General features: G+C 35.3%; 1 protein-coding gene across 1 annotated transcript in view; it reads left to right on the plus strand.

The window, feature by feature from the left end:
* The window catches only part of COG5 (component of oligomeric golgi complex 5), a 285065-nt gene that overhangs the window by 202889 nt on the left and 68303 nt on the right, over positions 1 to 13873 (plus strand). Inside the window, exon 12 of the mRNA XM_034666445.1 lies at positions 13113 to 13317. Coding sequence (XP_034522336.1) covers positions 13113 to 13317 — 205 coding nt within the window. The remainder of the gene's footprint in view (positions 1 to 13112; positions 13318 to 13873) is intronic.

The raw sequence follows: 13873 nt of genomic DNA on the forward strand, positions 1-13873 counted from the left end.
CCCTCTCTCGCTGTCTCTCTCTGTCACATAAATAAAATCTTAAAAAAAAAATCGTGGTCATATCTGTGTAAGACTATTTCTAGGGTTTTTTTTGTTTTTTTTTGTTTTGTTTTTTTGCTTCTGTATATTTGTAATCACTAAAGTGTAAATTCTTCTTTGTTATTTCATTTATCAAAATAATTTTGGTTATTCTAGGCTCTTTGCATTTCCATATATATTTCAGAATCAGGTTGTTGTTCCTATAAAAATGTTTCCTGAGGCTTTGATTAGGATTACATGATAAATCTACAGATCATTTTGTGATAAATTCACATCTTAACAGTACTGAGTCTTCTAATCCATGAGTGTAATATCCCATCATCTAGGTCTTTTATAATTTTCTCTTATCAGTGCTGTATAGTTTCTAGTGTGCAGGTCTCGCAAATCTTTTCTTTATTACTATTTCATTTATTGTGAATTGGATTTTTAAAATTTTAGTTTACAGGTGTTCATTGTTAGAATATAGAAATACGATTGATTTTTATGTACTGACCTTGTATCTTTGACTTTGCTACCCATACTTATTAGTTTAGTAGTTTTGGAAGATTTTTTAGCATTTTCTATATTGATGATCATATAGTTTGCAAATAAAGGCAATTTCACTTCTTTTTCAGTGTGGCTTCCTTTCATTTTTTTTCTTGGTTACCACTTCGTGTAGTGTAGAATTGAAATAGTCTCTGCCTTGTTTATAATCTTAGGAAGCATTCAGTCCACCTTTCATATCTTAATGGCAGGTTTTTCAGTATAAGGTTTTTTGAGTGTGTTTGCAAGGTATTGATCTTTAGTTTTCTTAATGTCTTTTTCCAGCGTGGGTATCAGAGTAATGCTAACCTCAGAGAACAAGTGGAGAACTATTCCATCCTGTTCAATTTTCTCAAGCAGTTAATGTAAAATTGGCATTATTCCTCTTTAAATGTTTGGTAGAATTCACCAAGGAAGTCATCTGGGCCTGGAATTTTCTTGGTGGGAAGATTTTAACTACAAATTCAACTTTTTTTTTTTTTCTTAAAGGATTATTCCATTTATTTATTCTTGGTTAAGCTTTCGTAGTTTATGTCTTTCAAAGAATTTTTCCAGTTCATTGAAGTTTTCTAATTCATCGGCATAAAGTCGCTTGTAACGCTTCCTTATTACCCTTTGAATGTATGTGGAATATGATGTGATGCTCTATATTCCTGATATCATTAGTTTCTTCTTTTTTTCCTAATAATTACCACTAGAGGTTTATTAATTTTATTTATCTTCTCAGAAACCAACATTTGGTTTCATTGATTTTTCTCTTTTTTATTTTCAGTTTCACTACTTTCTGCTCTTATGTTTGTTTATTTCCTTTGCTTTGGATTTGATATGGTCATTTTCTTGTTTAATAAGGTTAGGTTTAGATTATTGGTTTAACCCTTCCTTTTCCAATTTGTTTATACTGCGAATTTATCTATAAGCAGTATTTTAGCTGCATGCCAGCTAAATTACTTTTCCAAACATATAGAAAAGTTAAAAGACTAGCAAAAAAGCATCTATATATCTATAACTTCGATTCAGTATTTGTTAAGTTTTTTCACTAAATGAACACTTTGAGACTGATGTGTTTGTTTGAAATTTAAAATTCATGAATTATTTTTAGGAGGTAGTTTTTCAAATATTCAGATGTAATAGCATGTAAATACAGACTTTCAGTAGTTTCTCACACCATGTATGAAAGTAATGAGGTTTTCATGAAAACAATAATCACCATGAAGTTTTCTTTAATATTTAACTTCTCACATCATAAGCCAATTACGTTTAATGAAATACATTTACTAATATGCCAGAAAGAAAATACAAAGATGTAAATTTACCCACAAAATATATAAACATAATTACAAAATTGATTAAAACCTCAGTTTTTAGATAGAATAAAAGAAAACTAATGTTAAAAGCTCATTTGTGACTGTTGCAAGATATGTTTTTTAGCATTTATTAAAAATGTACTTATGCACCTGGGTGGCTCAGTTAAGTGTCCATCCAGCTCTTGATTTCAGCTCAGGTCATGATCTCAAGGCCATGAGATTGAGCCCCGCATTGCAGGGGGTGGTGGGGTTGTCTACACTCAGCAGCAAGTCTGCTTGAGCTTCTCTCTCTCCCTCTGCCTTTCTCCCCACTCATGAGCGCATATGCCCATTCTCTCTCTCTCTCTTTAAAAATAGGTAAATATTTTTTTAAATGTACTTAAAATCTTGTTTGAAACCTTGGAGTTGTTATAGTCAGTGTTTTCTTTCTGTAGTGTGTATATTTAGTTTCTATTTTGAATATTCCTTCTTTCAATGGCAGGAATGTATCAAAGAAAATAGCCTTTAGGAGGCTTGAAAATTTTAGCATACTTAGCATACTTGAAAAATTTCAAACCTTTAACCAATTGCACCTTCCAACATTATTTATTATTGGTTGATTTAGCACATTTTTAGTAGAAATTGTATAAGGTAAACTTCATGTCCAACAAATCACAGGTATTGAGTGGAAGGGAGGCTATGAAGGAAATGTTCTTGTCTGCTGATTCGGTCATCTCTGTCAATTCTGGATCTGATTGCATTTTCTTATGGGTAGTTTTTTCCTACTTTTCTGCATGTCTAATAATTTTTGATTGGGTATCAGACGTGAATTTTACAGTGTTTGATACTGACACTTCTATCTTCCTGTAAATATTCTTGTTCTTAGATACCGTCAAGTTACTTAGAAACAGTTTGGTTTTTTTGAGTCTTGCTTTAAAGATTTATTAGCAAAACCTGAGCAGTGTTTAGTCTAGAGCTAACTATTTTCCACTCCTGAGGCAGTATTTTTCTTAGTACTCTACCAAATATTCTGAATTTTAAGGTTTTCCAACCTGGCTATCAGGAGCAGGCACGCTTCCCAGTCTTATGGGAATAAGAGGTATATTCTTTCTAATCCTGCATGTTTCTTCCCCCAGACTCTGGAACTTTTCTCACACACACATACTGAGTAGTGTTTTGCTGAGTACTCACAGTGGACCATTAGCAGATTTCTGCAGTTAACCTTTTTGAGCAGTTCTCTTCTCTCTAGTATTCTATCCCATGAACTCTTCAGTTGCTTCTGTTTTCCTGGTCTTGGGGACAGTAGGGGTAGAGGAGTCTCTTCCCCTTTCCAGTGCCATAGCCTTGAAGCCCCTCATAGGAAATAAGCTGATGTTACTGAAGTAGTAGGTTCTTTCCCTACTAATACCTTTTGCCAAATAGCCAAACAACAACACAGTATTTGATGGCAAACACATAATTTATTCAATGGCCAGAGAATGGAGAAGGGGAGCTCGTGCTCTAAAGCCACCTTCTCCCCAGTTGGGTTTTATGGGGTTAGGGTAATTAAGGAACTGGTAAGCAAGTTAACAGAGGGGTTTTTCCAGGAAGCGGGGAGGAGGCTTCAGAATCAAGAGTACCACCTCTTTTCTTCTCCTAAATGGACACAGTTGGATCGGTCATAGACTGTCAGGTGTGTTTTTTGTTATTACAGTTAGATGAGGTCATCTGGAGGGTTAGCACTGTGTCTAAACCGGATCAAACCAGTCGAAAATTGGGGCGCCTGGGTGGCTCAGGTCATTACGCTTCTGCCTTCGGCCCAGGGCGTGATCCCAGGGTCCTGGGATCAAGCCCCTCATCGGGCTCCCTGCCCCGCTGGGAAGCCTGCTTCTTCCTCTCCCTCTCCCCCTACTGTGTTCCCTCTCTCGCTGGCTCTCTCTCTCTCTGTCAAATAAATAAATAATCTTAAAAAAAAAAAAAAGTCGAAAATTGGATCATGGGGGCTTGCTTGTTAGGAGCTGTGGCTTCTGGCATCCTGCCCTGGCTGCTGGTAGCAAGCAGCACCTGCAAGCAGGGCTAGAACACTGAGTTGCTGTGATTTGTTAGTGAGTCCCCAGTGACACTGGGGTGGTCATAGTGTTCACTTCATTTATTTCCTATTGCTGAAGGATCACTGGCTTTTATCACATGCTATCTTTTAATGCATGGTGTTTTAAAAACCGTTATTTCATATATTCTGTCTATTGTTTTTTTGGTTGTTTCAGATGGGAGGTTAATTCTGGTCCCTGTTACTCCAGCTTGACCAGAAGCAGAAGTACCTCATCTAGTTTTAAGAGTAATGGTTAAAAATAGGTTTCAAAATAGTTTATGGTATGTGTGTGTTTAATGGTACTGTTATTTACTTCTCTTTAGTCATCTGCTTTCTTATCGTCCTTAACCATTACAAGCCTTTCGCATTCTTTACATGCTTTCCTTTTTCCCGTTCTGCGCACTCTCAGTGACCAGCCTTATCTCCTGGGTTATCAAGGTGGTGTCATTAGGAAACTTTCAATATCCTGTACCTTCTCTCTAAAGAAAAGCCTTCTTTTCTCCCTGTAGATCTCTGAGTGTGAGGTGACGGTCTTACTCTTCAGAGCTGCCCATTCACTGTCGGCCATCTGCCTACTTTGTTTACCCTTTACTCTAAGCAACACCATTCATAGGTCTTTTTGCTCTATCTTGTGTTTTTCCTTTTCCTTTGATTTCTTCCCCTCAGATAGGAAACCTATCCAAGTTGCTCTAATCTAGTAGTGAAAACTAAAAGAAAACTAGAGAGTTCCTCTTCAGTTATTATTTGATCTCTCCTCTTTTTATCCAAACTTCTCAAAAGAGTAGTTTGCACTTTTTTGTCTTCATTTTCATACTGTTGATTTCTCAACTAGGTGTACTCCCACGGTCTGCCAGCATTCTGTTGAAATTGTTCTCATTAAAGTAAGCAGTGACCTACCCTTTTAATTACCAAATCCGGGAGATGTTTTTCAGTTCTTACATTATGGGACCTATCTAGCTTGTGTAGTCAGAGAAGCTACTGAGAGGAAATAAAATATTTTGGGGGAGAAAATCCCATTAATATTTCACATTCAGAGTAGTTTGTTACTTCTGATAGCATTAGTAGTTTAAGAACTTCCTTTGGGAGAACTCCAAAGCAAGTTGTTGGTAAAGCACCTTCCATTTATATAGCACATACAGTCCCTGAAGTGTACTGTAGTACTTCTTAAAATTATAGACAGGCAATATTAAGGAATGTAACCATCTGCAGAGTTGAAGATTATACACAATGTAACAGATTGTCTAAGTAAGTAATACTTTGGCAGAAAATATCTAAAGGGAAATTTTCCTAGTTAAGAACATGTTCTTTCTGATTATAAATGTTCAGGCTTAGTAAAAAAGTTCTACTAGGTATAATAAAATATAACCCAAGACAATGAATTTACTTTATTAAAAGGAAAGGGGCTTGAACCTGTCACCTTGAAAATTCAATATAGCTTCTATAGGATATCTGCTGCTTTAATTATCTGTGGGTGATAGTTATTTCCCAGATGACTTCTGAGCTTTATGTCTGTTACTTTTATATTGTAGTTTCTAGGTAGTAATATTTGTTGACCAACCTGTTGGCTTATGATATATATTTTTTTAAGTCTTAGTAGAAAAAAGCAAGATAAACATTACCATTTTAAGCGCTTTGAAATTAGAACATAATTCTTCTTTTTTATCTGATGGTATTCCCAGAATGTCTCATCCCGCATACTTCGCCCTATTTTTCATCCTGGCTCTTATCACTTGCTGATATACTATATTATTTATTTATCATGTCTGGAGTCCCTTTCCCCCACTAGAATGTAATCTTCATAAGACACAAAATGCTATTTTGATCACGGCAGTATTTTCTTTTTTTTTTTTTTTTAAGATTTTATTTATTTATTTGACAGAGATAGAGACAGCCAGCGAAAGAAGGAACACAAGTAGGGGGAGTGGGAGAGGAAGAAGCAGGCTCATAGCGGAGGAGCCTGATGTGGGGCTCGATCCCATAATGCCGGGATCACGCCCTGAGCCGAAGGCAGACGCTTAACCGCTGTGCCACCTAGGCGCCCCATACAACACTTTGGTATTGTGTGTTTTTCCTTTAATGATTCTGGTGGACATTTAGTCAAATCGCAGTGTTTTCAATAGTCAAAAAAGTAACTGGCAGACAGTAGGACTTCAATAAATGCTTGTTGACTGGAAGGAAGAAAGGAAAAGAGGAAGGAATCAAGTAAGAAAAAAATGCCAGTGCCCTCTTAGAAAGCTCAAGAACTTAGCAAAAACCATTTTTTGAAACATGTCTGAAATATTCTGGCAAGTAAATATTTTTAAAAATGTTTAAATCCTTTGTACAATATCATTCTCTCAAAACTCTTGCACAATTCAAGGAGATGATTCATACACTTAAGAGATCTATGTGGTATATATCTGTAGTGTTTTGGACAACCAAGTGTGAGTAAGGGAAACTCTGAGGAGATACATTTGTTTTAAGATTTAGAAAGCTTTCATACTTGACATGTATGCTAAAACTCATTTTCTTTACCTTTTTAAAAATATAGTGATAAATCAGGAGTCTAGTTGTCCTGAGGAGGGGGATAAGCAATGAATTATGAGTATTTTCTTTAATGTAGATTGTTTTTTAATGTTAGAATGATGTGCATGTTAAATGATAATGTGAGACATTTCTTAAAAGTTAATGTACAACTTAAAAATATATATTTAGGAGCTATATCTCCCACCTTCATTTAAAGTACCTTTTAGTATTTTGATCCCTGCAATTGAAGCACTCTTTTACTGTAGAGTTCTAATGGGTTTATAAAGGACCATCCTAAGCACCCTGTGTTTAGCACATAAAGACAAAAACTTGGAGTTTGCTCAAAAAGAGGTGTAACTGCTGTTTAGAACTTGAGTCTTTTTTAAAGAAAGGACTAGAAGTTTACAGAACCTAGAGGAAGGTGAGTCTTAGCCATCAAATAAGTTTTGGGAGACTTTCTTTGCAGGGACAATTTGATCATATAATTCTCTGACAAAAATCTTTTATTGGTTATATGTACACATACATATATACACATATATAGACATATATACATATACATTGTGTATATATACATATACATATATATGTATATCAGGTGATTATATTGTACACCTTGAACTAATACAATGTTATAATTCAATTATATCTCAACGAAACTGAAAAAATTTTTAAAAGATTAAAAATTTTTCATTGACTCCTGTTACTCTTTTTTTTTTTTAAGATTTTATTTATTTATCTATTTTAGAGATAGAGCATGTGAGCAGATGGTGGTGGGGGAGGAGCAGAGGGAGAGGGACAATCAGACACCACACTGAACAAGGAGCCCAACACAGGGCCTGGTCCCTCGACCCTGAGATCACAACCTGAGCTGAAATCAAGGGTCAGACACTTAATCGACTGAGCCACCCAGGCACCCCCTGATTACTCTTAAAAAATCATTTATTATAGTATAAGACTCAAAGAAAAAAGTATGAGTATCATAATTATAGACCTAAATGAATTTTTCAAATCTTAATGTAGCTATGTAACCAAGATGAAGAACAGCATCAAGATCAAGAAACAAAGTATTACCTGACCCAGGAGCTCCCCTCAGGTCTCCTAGTTTTGCCCGCCCTTCTCCTATACAAGAGTATTCACTCATTTCTAATGACATAGATTTTTTTTAATTATTATTTTATACAGATAAAATTACCCAATTTGTACTCTTAGTTTTGCTGTCTGACATCTCTCGCTCAGCATGTTTCTAAGAATCCTCTATATAGTTGCATGCACCTGTAGGTCATTCTCAATGTGGTAAAATGTTCTATTTTGTGAATATACCATAATATATATTTATCCACCATATTATTGATGGGCATTTGGGTTGTTTCCCATTTTGAGCTATTTTAAGTAATACTACTATGACAATTCTGTCCATTTTTACTGGGAATAAACCTGGGAATGGAAAATAGATACACGTAGTAGACAGAATTATAGGCCTCATAGAGATTTGCATGTGTTACCTTACATGGCAAAAGGGATTTTGCAGGTGTGATTTAAGGATCTTGAGTTGCAGAGATTGTCCTGGATCATCCAGGTGGGCCCAATATAGTCACAGAGGCCTTTAGAAGGGTAAGAGAGGGGCAGGCAGAGAGTTAGAGGAGGAGATGTGATTATGGAAACAGAAGCTGGAAGGAGACCACAAGCCAAGCGGTGTAGGCCGGTGGAGAAGTCAAGGAAAAACTCCTTTAGGACCTTCAGAAGGAACATAACTCTGCTAATAACTTGATTTTGGCTTAGACCAATTTTGTACTTCTGACTTCCAGATGTGCAAGATAATACATTTATGTTGTATTAAACCACCAAATTTGTGGTAATTTGTTACAGCAGCTATGGAAACTAATACAGTGTATAATAGAGTATACATATGGTCAGCTTGAATAGTTACTGCCAAAGAGTTTTCAAATGTTGCACCAATTTAAACTCTCCTTGACAGTCCACGTTTTCCCATATCCTTAACAACACTTTGGTATTGTGTGTTTTTCCTTTAACAATTCTGGTGGACATTTAGTCAAATCACAGTGCAGTCTTAATTTTATTTCCCTAGTGATTAACGATATTCATTTTTTTACACATATTTATAGGCTATTTAGATATTTTTTCCCCCAGAGTTCCTGTTCATTTCTATGGAACTGTCTTACTGGTTCATAAGATTTTATTGACATATCCTGAAGCATTTTAGTGATCTCTTTACCCCTTTGGCAGGCTAGTTGTACATATATAGGTTGATCATTTCGATTCATTCTAGGATTGGTTGGATTGGGGTAGTTAATAAGACTTAGTCTATCTCTAATTTTTCTTTTTCTTGGGCATGCTTCTCCCAGGCTTTTAATTGAGAACCTGGAGGGTCTTTGTCCCCTCAGCCCTGAAATACTGAATTTGATCTAGCGCTGTCATTCAGAGGTTTCCAGACAAGGCTCTTCAGCCTTCTGCATCTTGAAACTTCAGAATCTGGTGAATGTCCTCATGAGAAGGAAGACCTGCATGTGTTTGTGGCATGTTCTCTCCCCTCAGCTGGCCTTTGTTTCCTATATATTTCCACAGATATGAAGGAGGTTTTACCTCTGCCCTTTGAAGTTTTAGACCTAATTCCCCAGCTTCCCTTGCAAGTCCATAACTAAGTAAATCTTCCATGGGATGCTACGGATGCTAGGGTTGAGAGTCCTTAAGCTTCAAAATTTTTACTCCAGTCCCATGAACCACTAAAAGCTCTGCTAGTTTCTTCTCCAGCAGAGGTTCTCTGCTTGGTCCAAGCTTGAATTTATAAAAATATGCATGGCTTCTTTAATTGTTATGGTGGGAGCCCTGGCCTGCCTCCACTCTTCTTCCCCCATTACTCCCAGGATACATTCCCAACGTGACTTTTCTGGTCCCTTCTTCTCAGCACTTATTTTTGTTCCTTTCTAATGTTTTATCTCTGTACTGGAGTTTTAGTTTCTGAGTGAATCATCCTCTCCTCAGTATTTGCAAATACCTGAAATACATGTCTATATCCTCCCCTTAATCTGGATAACTCACATTCGTCTTCCCAATCTCACTTTAGAAATGAAGTGTTCTTGATGTCTCGCTCTCCATACATATGCTCAGATATGGGTATGACATCCTCTGTCTGCTCCCATAAAGCTCTTATATGTCCCCAATTTTAGTAATTATCCCACTGTTTCATAATGGCTCACCTCCTTGCTTGTCTGTACCTTTCATCGGGCTCTAGAAAAGGCTTATCTTTGTACCTCTGTTCCATATTACATTCCTGTCACAAAGCACAGTGCTCATTACATAATTGACATTCTGTTGAAATGGATACCTAAAGTGTTAATATTTAAAGGCTTTAAGAATGAAGAGGAAATCTGAGGAGAAAAACTAAAAATAAAAATACCTTTCATTAAAAAAATAAGCGCTTAACAATCTAAATGAGATCCCAATGTGAAGTACTTTTAGAAAACAATAATATGTATGTATGATAAACAGGGACATGAAAGGATGGTACAAAAATGTTGGGGTGATTATCATAGGATAATAGAATATCAAATAATTTTTACTTTTTGCCTCATTCCTTTATATATTTGATCCTTTGCAGTGAACATTTTATGTCATCAGTTATAAAATATGAAGCAGTTTTCATTGAGGTAAAAGGAAGAAAGCAAACGTGAGACTAAGATATTTAATTAAATCTTCCATGAGGATCTGTCGAAACCATAAATGTGACCCAGAAGGAAATGGATAAAGTGCTCAGAATTGAAGAGTAGACTGAAATAAAAAGAGTTCAGAGGAAAAAATCCCCAATTTACCTCAAATATCAGGATAAATTCCAAGTGGATCAAAGAATTAAATGTAAACTATGAAAGCATTCAAGGGCTGGATGAAAACATTAGAGAGTAAGCTAGGAATAGGGAAAACTTCTCTAGCTGATTTAATATCTAGAAGCAATTATAAAAAGATTGATGATTTGATTATATTAAACATTTTACATAGCACACCAAAAAACCTTAGGCAAAATAAAAAGACAAATGACAAACTTGAAAGACATTTATAACTTACATCAAGGAAAAGAAGCTAGTATCCCTAATATAAAAAACTGCTAAAATGAGAAGAAAATGGCCAACAACCTTAAAAAAAAAAATGTAGATACCTTTTATTTGGAAAAGATGCTCAGTGTCCCCCATGAATCCAGAAATGCAAAATAAAAGTACATAGAGACACCATTTCTCATCTATCAAATGAGCAAAAAAATTTTAAAAAGTTTAAAAGCACACTCTGTCGATAAGCCTGTGGAGAAACGTCACTCCTCACACATTGTGAATTCAAAGTCATATAAGCATTTGCTTTTTTACTCAACAATTCTGCTTCTAAGGATCTATTCCATAGATGCACTAGCAAAAATATGAAAAGTCGTATTCACAAGACTATTTATTGGATCATTATCTGGAATAGAAAAAAACTGGAAGTAGCCCAGATGTTCATCACTTAGGTGATTAAACAAACTGTGGTATGTCTATAGAATGGAATGCCATACAGCTATTTAAAAAGAAGGAGAAAGAGGCCAAAAAAAAAAAAAAAAAAAAAAAAAGGAATGAGGAATATCTTCATATGCTACTATGGAACGATCTCCAAGATATATTAAAAAAGTGGAGATATATGTGTGCAGTGTGCTGTTGTTTACCTAAGATAGGGAGTAGTGTAAATACATTTTGGCTTATCTTCTTAAGAAATGGAAGAATAAGCCATAAAATCCAGAAAATGATTACCAATAGTGGGGGAAGGGGTGTGTGTGAAGAATACATTAGGGAGACCAGGGATAAAAGCTAGACTTCTTTGAATGTACTTTGTTGTATAGATTTAACTTCAAAGCCTTATAAATATTTTATGTAGTTGTAAAATGGAATGAAAATGAAGAAATTACTAAAAATCAAAAGTAAAATGGAAAATCTTAATGCAGATGTCTGTCCATTGGTGGCAAAACCACATAAAGAGGCACTCTTTCATTTGACTTTTTACTTATTTGACTACTTCGTAGTAATTGGGTTTTTAGCCCTATTGGGATATATTGAAAGGACAACGAGAATTCCCCCCAAAAACCCGTGAACTCTTTTCAGTAATCGTGTTACTGATGGTAGTATTATTACTGTTATTCTCAGACTGTTTTGTGTGTTCTGTGGAATGGGTGCTTGATTCCTGTGAAGAAAACTGAAAACTAGAAACATTTATAGGGGGATGGAGGGTAAGAAGTTGAAGGATTTTTGGGGGTGACCTGTATTTTTTTTCTCTGAGGTAATAAGGTTGGTCATTTTCATATTGTAAGTGGATTCAAGATTAGCTAGTTAGGTTGGAGGTGAATATGGATGCTTTATACTCCTGCTAAAAGGGATGGTTGTAGGATAGAATGCATACCCAGTTGGTGGGTTCTGTAACTTTGTTTTGCTGCTATTATGAAAAAACAACGACTAAGAAACCTCCTAGTGATCATAGCCAGATATAGGCAGGCAATTATTCTGTCCTAATTATACAGATACATAGTTCGCACAAGGGAATAACCTCAGGTGGTTGTTTTTTGTTTTTGTTTTTGTTTCTAAGTCTGATTCTCCATTCATAACTTAATGTTTTAGGCTTTGATGAGATTTTCCATTCAAAAATTGCATTTTAATGTCTGCTTATTATAAATAGGGCTTCTCTGTGTTTTAAAATGTCTGAATGGGAGAGGATATTTGCAAATGATATATCTGCTAAGGGGTATCCAATGTATATAAAGAACTCATACAACTCAACACCCAAAAAAACCCCACCAAAAACGAAAACAAATAATCTGATTAAACATGGGCAGAGGACCTGAATAGACATTTTTCCAAAGAAGACATACCAACAGGTACATGAAAAGATGCTCGGCATCACTATTCATCTGGAAAATGCAAATCAAAACCACAGTGAGCTATTACCTCACACCTGTCAGAATGGCTAGAATCAAAAAGACAAAAAATAACAAGTGATTAGGATGTGGAGAAAAAAGAACCCTCGTACACTGTTGGTGGGAATGTAAATTGGTGCAGCCACTGTGGAAATATTATCGAGGTTCCTCAAAAAAGTTAAAAATAGAACGATCATATGATCTGGCAGTTCTACTTCTGGGTACTCATCCAGGATTCTTAAAGATTTCTTTCTGGTACTGATTTCTAATCTAGAGCATACTTTGTATAACTTGAAAGTTTTTACCTCTATTCAGACTGTTTTATGGCATCAAATATTGTTGATCTTGGTATTCCACTTCAAAATGTGTGCTTTCTGCTTTGAATGAAGTATTATATAAATGTTGGTTAAGTGATTTGGGTATTGTTTAGATTTTCTGTATGCTTACTGATTTTCTCTGTACTTGTTTTATCAGTTATTGCAAGAGAAGGAATTGAAATCTTGAATTATAATTGTTGATTTGTCTGTTTTATTATAGATTAGGCTTCAAAATATGGTTCACATATCAAATACAGTGAATAGTTTTGGAGGAAAATTACTTTTACTAGCATTCTTTTAAAAAGCCTCATTAGAATATATCTCTGGTTTGTCCTTTAGCATAGGCTATTTGTAGCACCAGCGTGTACAAAAGAAAATTTATTTGCTGCATTTTATTTTATTGTTTATCTTATCCATGTTATTATTTTGCTTGGCAGCTTCTATGTTTTTGAAACAGGCATTTGAAGGAGAATACCCTAAATTATTACGTCTTTATAATGACTTATGGAAGCGTCTTCAACAGTACAGCCAAAATAGTCAAGGAAAGTTTAATGCAAGTGGAACTACAGACCTCTATGTTGACCTACAACACATGGAAGACGATGCACAAGACATATTCATACCAAAAAAGCCAGATTATGAGTATGTTTTTTTAATTGAATCTGTTTGTTTTCATGATAGGGATTTTGTCTTCTGTTTTTATTATAAATTAGAAAATGGGAATATGCTAATCTCCTATATATTGGTAATGATCATGATTTATATGTATACCGTAGAAGGCTTTGCAGCACTTAATGAAGAAGTCAGACTTGATCTTTAGTTGAGCAGCCTGGTTCCTAACTGGAATCTGATTTTGTAAAGTACAGCGCCAAATAGGGTGAGTGAAAGCTAGGAAATGAGCATATGTGGTCACTATCTTTTAATTGGTAATTTTATACCTTTATTTACATCAGATATTATAATTATTCATGAACCACTGGCATAAATATGATATAAAAGTAACTGGTGTGTTCAGGAACTATAGGGGAATTAAATCTTATGCTGGGATAGCTTCTCAGTCTGGTAGGAAAAAACTGAGTATAGTCACAATTAAACCTGAAATCTCTTAGCTTACTTGTACAGTACAGTATATGTAGCCATAGTTAGGTGCAACTTTGGAAAACAGTATACAATCTCAGCAAGTTTAAACCAGCCAACT

Source organism: Ailuropoda melanoleuca, chromosome 1, assembly GCF_002007445.2.
Source record: "Ailuropoda melanoleuca isolate Jingjing chromosome 1, ASM200744v2, whole genome shotgun sequence".
Lineage (NCBI taxonomy): Eukaryota > Metazoa > Chordata > Mammalia > Carnivora > Ursidae > Ailuropoda > Ailuropoda melanoleuca.